Source organism: Salvelinus sp. IW2-2015, unplaced genomic scaffold, assembly GCF_002910315.2.
Source record: "Salvelinus sp. IW2-2015 unplaced genomic scaffold, ASM291031v2 Un_scaffold2257, whole genome shotgun sequence".
Taxonomy (NCBI): Eukaryota; Metazoa; Chordata; class Actinopteri; order Salmoniformes; family Salmonidae; genus Salvelinus; species Salvelinus sp. IW2-2015.
This window is the reverse complement of record NW_019943586.1, coordinates 157,048-161,751: the sequence shown is the minus strand read 5'-3', so window position 1 is coordinate 161,751 and position 4,704 is coordinate 157,048. Positions and strand designations below refer to the sequence as shown.

The following is a 4,704-nucleotide window of genomic DNA, read 5'->3' as shown; positions in this document are numbered from 1 at the left end:
TAGCTGACGTGTACTAGCTGACTTCAACTAGCTGACTTGGCTAGCTGACTTGGCTAGCTGACTTCACTATCTACTCACCTAGCTGACTTGCTAGCTGACTTCACTAGCTGACTTGCAGCTGACTTCACCTAGCTGACTTGGGCTAGCTGACTTCACCTAGCTGCTCTGGGCTAGCTGACTTCAACTAGCTGACTTGGGCTAGCTGACTTGGCTAGCTGACTTCACCTAGCTGACTTGGCTAGCTGACTTCACTAGCTGACTTGGGCATGCTGACTTGCTAGCTGACTTCCAACTAGCTGACTTGGCTAGCTGACTTCACCTAGCTGACTTGCTAGCTGACTTGCGCTAGCTGACTTCACTAGCTGACTTCACCTAGCTGACTTGCAGCTGACTTCAGCGCTTAAGCTGACTTCAACTAGCTGACTTCAACTAGCTGACGGTGTGCTAGCTGACTTCACTAGCTGACTTGGGCTAGCTGACTTCACGTACTGACTTGCATGCTGACTTGGCTAGCTGACTTCACTAGCTGACTTGGGCTAGCTGACTTCAGCCTAGCTGACTTGAGCTAGCTGACTTCACTAGCTGACTTGCTTAGCTGACTTCACTAGCTGACTCACCTGCTGACGTGTGCTAGCTGACTTCACTAGCTGACTTGGCTAGCTGACTTCAACTAGCTACTTGGCTAGCTGACTTCACCTAGCTGACTTCACCTAGCTGACTGTGTGCATGTGGTTCCCAGACAGATGATCTCTCCTCCAGTTTATTCAAACTGGAGACGCTGGTATTGGTCAGGTTCAAAGACCTGACACACACACACAAATGCATGTGCCACACACACATACACCTTTGTCAGCCCTGAAACTATATACATTATAGACCTACTGTGTGATGTGATGATCTCTCTCTCAGCAATGCCTTCTGTCCTGCTAGGTTACACCAAACCATAACACTGTATCTACAACAGGTATGCTTGGGAATGAGTTTGGGGCAGGGCTCTGCTTTTCAAGTCTTTGTTGTGAGACTTGTGTCAGTAGATATGAAAGGACTGCCGCACACTTGTTCTGATGACAAGGAGTCTCAAGGTGCAGATAAAGTATAAAGGTTTGGATGGATGTCTGAGGGGCCTTTCTCATTCATAAGAGGAACGTTTCATCTATCATGAGGTTCAAAGGGGGAAAGGTTGTTATTCATTTTTTGTCCTTTTCCTGAGTCAGCATGCACCATAAAACGTGTTAAATTGTGATGGTATTATTTTCTGTTGGCTGTAAATTGATTGAAATGTATGCTTGTTACACACCCAGGTCTGGAAGGATGAAGAGAGGTGTACAATAAGTACAGTAGAATAAAGAACCAGTAGTTGACAATAGCTACACCATTGAATGCTGCTAAACGTCTCATGGGGCATGTTGTCCATTGCTGGAGAAGGGACGGGTAGAGATTGTTGGGTGTGTCAGCAATCTTTGAAGGAGAGGGGAAACCGTGCATGAGAGATCACCAGAGCTGACTTGAGCGCACAGCAAGGCAGTGGAATCATTACTCAGTGAAAATTGAAGTATTGAGCCATGCAGAATGACAAATGCTTGTTTAAAGAGGTTAAAGACCCGTTTTCTGTCTTGTGTAATGATGCGTGACAACGGTATGAGGATCACCTTGATAAGTTCGACGACAATGCTCCAATTTTGGGGTGTTATGATTATGAAACAGCTACACTTTTCAGGATTCAGGAAATAGTTATATAGAGAACAGTTAGGCTACTCAACGTAAGGAAAAGCAGTATGCTGACAACATTTTGTTCCTTGCTCACCGAACAGGACAGCGACTCATGGGATGTAGTGTGGGCTGTAGAACAAGGCTCAACTTTGGAAAGGCGCTGTCCAAAGTATCCGTGTGTTTTACCATGGTCGTGATTTTCACCTATTTCTTCTACTGTCTTACCGGATTATGTGACTCGGCGCCGAGACAGATGTTCGACCATCATACTGTAAACAGAGACTATGATGTATCGGACCGTACGTACGACAACCTSKMYCCGCCAGCGCGACTCTATCCTCACCACCRGGGCGCACCGACTCCCTGGAACAGGACAGACACTTCAACGGGCGCCGCGSTCCACCGTGCAGACGAACAGGTCGCCACGCTAAAGTGGGTTGAAGGCGGACTGCTCCCACAAGAGATACCGYAGAGCACTAAGGAAAATCTAGCTGCCAACGGCATCCCCATGTCCAACACATTTGAGAGTAAGAAGTTCCCACAAGCCATCATAATCGGTGTGAAGAAAGGCGGTACGCGCGCTCTGCTGGAGTTCCTACGGATTCATCCGGATGTGAGAGCTGTCGGGGCAGAACCTCACTTTTTCGACAGGTTCTACGAGAAAGGACTTGAGTGGTACAGGTAAGGCACATATTCTGCTACTTTACAATGTCCATAGAGTGTTTATCAGCGCCAGTACAAACCATGCGCGGCTTCTAGCCTACTCTGATATTGCGATATCTTGAATCGAATCTGTGAATTGGGGGCTGGGGCTACCTTTCATACATATCAAATCTGTTGCAATACAAACATCTAACATATKATTTAGTTGTATTTGTATTGTTCACAACAGTTTCAGTTGAAGCCACATGTTGAGCCTTGGAGAAAGATGACACCTCAGCCACTGTAGGATGATGAATGGAGATAGGATGACAGGTAGATGAGGAGTAGTGTTCTCCCCTGGGGAAGCTATTCACCTGTGGAGAACTCTGCTGAAGGTTCTTGTCAATAACAGACATAGATATTTGCACATTGACAGTCAGATATCCAGTACTGTGTGTGTGTGTGTGTGTGTGTGTGTGTGTGTGTGTGTGTGTGTGTGTGTGTGTGTGTGTGTGTGTGTGTGTGTGTGTGTGGTGTGTGGTGTCGTGCGTGCGTGCGTGCGTGCGTGCGTGCGTGCGTGGCGTGTGTGAGCATGCTGTGTGTGTGTCAATACAACCCTGCCTGACTTGATGTAGGGCCGGATGTAGATGAAGAGTCTATACGTCCTGGGGTGTTGTTAATCATCATGCCAGTGTTTTAAACACAATTTATTCAGTTCAACATGACATCCCATATTAAATACAATCCTGTCTATTCTATTGGAATGGAATGGTGCACTCCATTAAAAGCCCATGTCCTCTTGAATGATCATAGGCTTTAACCAGACTTTTTCCTCCTTACTAGCTCTCTGACCTTGCTTATAGCTAATTTATTGAGGAAAAATGTACTTACTATGACTGAGATATGTGGTTGTCCCAACTAGCTACAGTATTGTAAGTTTAACTGTAAGTCGCTATGGATAAGAGCATCTGCTAAATGACTGAAATGCTAAATGTTAACTTAAACGTTACAGTCTCATCTTTTTAGTTAAAGAGGGTTGAATCAATAAGCACGCCCAACTCGTAGTCTATACTTCATATACAGCACGCCCAACTCGTAGTCTATACTTCATATACAGCACGCCCAACTCGTAGTCTATACTTCATATACAGCACGCCCAACTCGTAGTCTATACTTCATATACAGCACGCCCAACTCGTAGTCTATACTTCATATACAGCACGCCAATCGTCGTCTATACTTCATATACAGCACGCCCAACTCGTAGTCTATACTTCATATACAGCACGCCCAACTCGTAGTCTATACTTCATATACAGCACGCCCAACTCGTAGTCTATACTTCATATACAGCACGCCCAACTCGTAGTCTATACTTCATATACAGCATGCCCAACTCGTAGTCTATACTTCATATACAGCAGGAACTGGTCTCAATAGAAGATATATACTTCTTTGCAGTAGTTTGATTTTGGATTTGGCCAAGAGTGAATACAGCCACAGTGTGATACAGGCTGAAACATATAATGTCTTGGTATATACAGTAAAATCTCCACCCAGGCACTGTAGCTACTTTGGAGGTGATAGGATCGGCTGGTAATAGATGACGCAGCTGACCATGGCTGTAATTGGGGTGTAATTATGGCCCTAGCAACTCTATTGCAGGATATGGATGTTGATGGCCCTTTACCTGCCTTACTGCAGGCCTATGGAGCTAGAGATGGCTGGAGGTTCTGATTACCTTCAGATGTCTGGACTGGAGGATCCTGCTGGAGAATGTCATAGCTGAGGAGAGAGACTGTTTGACAGCGCCTAGAAGCGCGGATCTAGGACCAGGTTCCCTGTCCATGTAATGTTATTCATTATGATCTAAAAAGCTAAACTGATCGTAGATCAGCATCCTACTCTGAGACATTTTATGAATAGGGTTTTGATGTTTTCATCCTCCCCAGGGTCAGGAGTTTGTCCAAGTTTTATATAAATACTTTTTACAGCTGATTTTTACGTACAATAGGCCTGGAGTTGGCTAGGCTAGCCTACTACAGATCAGGAAAAACTCTGGGCCCCAGGAAAACTATTTCAGGCTGTTAGGCAATTAGGTAAAAACTCAATGAAAAGTTTCAAATATTAGGAAAATGTCTACACATTTCAGCTGTTTTCAAAAACATTGCTCTGCTACTTACTATTTAATCAATTCAATGTTTATCTGTCACATGCGCGGAATACACAGTGTAGACCTTACAGTGAAATGCCTACTGTAAGAATGATACTGTAGGAGTGTTGCTCAACAAGACAATTCTGTTCACACTGCCCTGCTTCAGGGGAGTCAACTGTTGGGGGATGTGTCATGCG

At 45.0% G+C, this 4,704-nt stretch overlaps 1 protein-coding gene across 1 annotated transcript in view; it reads left to right on the top strand.

Moving 5' to 3' along the window:
* Nucleotides 1-1,267: 1,267 nt before the first annotated feature.
* LOC112073421 (heparan sulfate glucosamine 3-O-sulfotransferase 6) overlaps nucleotides 1,268-4,704 on the top strand; it is a 25,757-nt gene continuing 22,320 nt past the window's right edge. Inside the window, exon 1 of the mRNA XM_024140716.2 lies at nucleotides 1,268-2,391. Within this exon, the coding sequence (XP_023996484.1) occupies nucleotides 1,823-2,391 (569 nt within the window). The 5' untranslated portion in view covers nucleotides 1,268-1,822. The remainder of the gene's footprint in view (nucleotides 2,392-4,704) is intronic.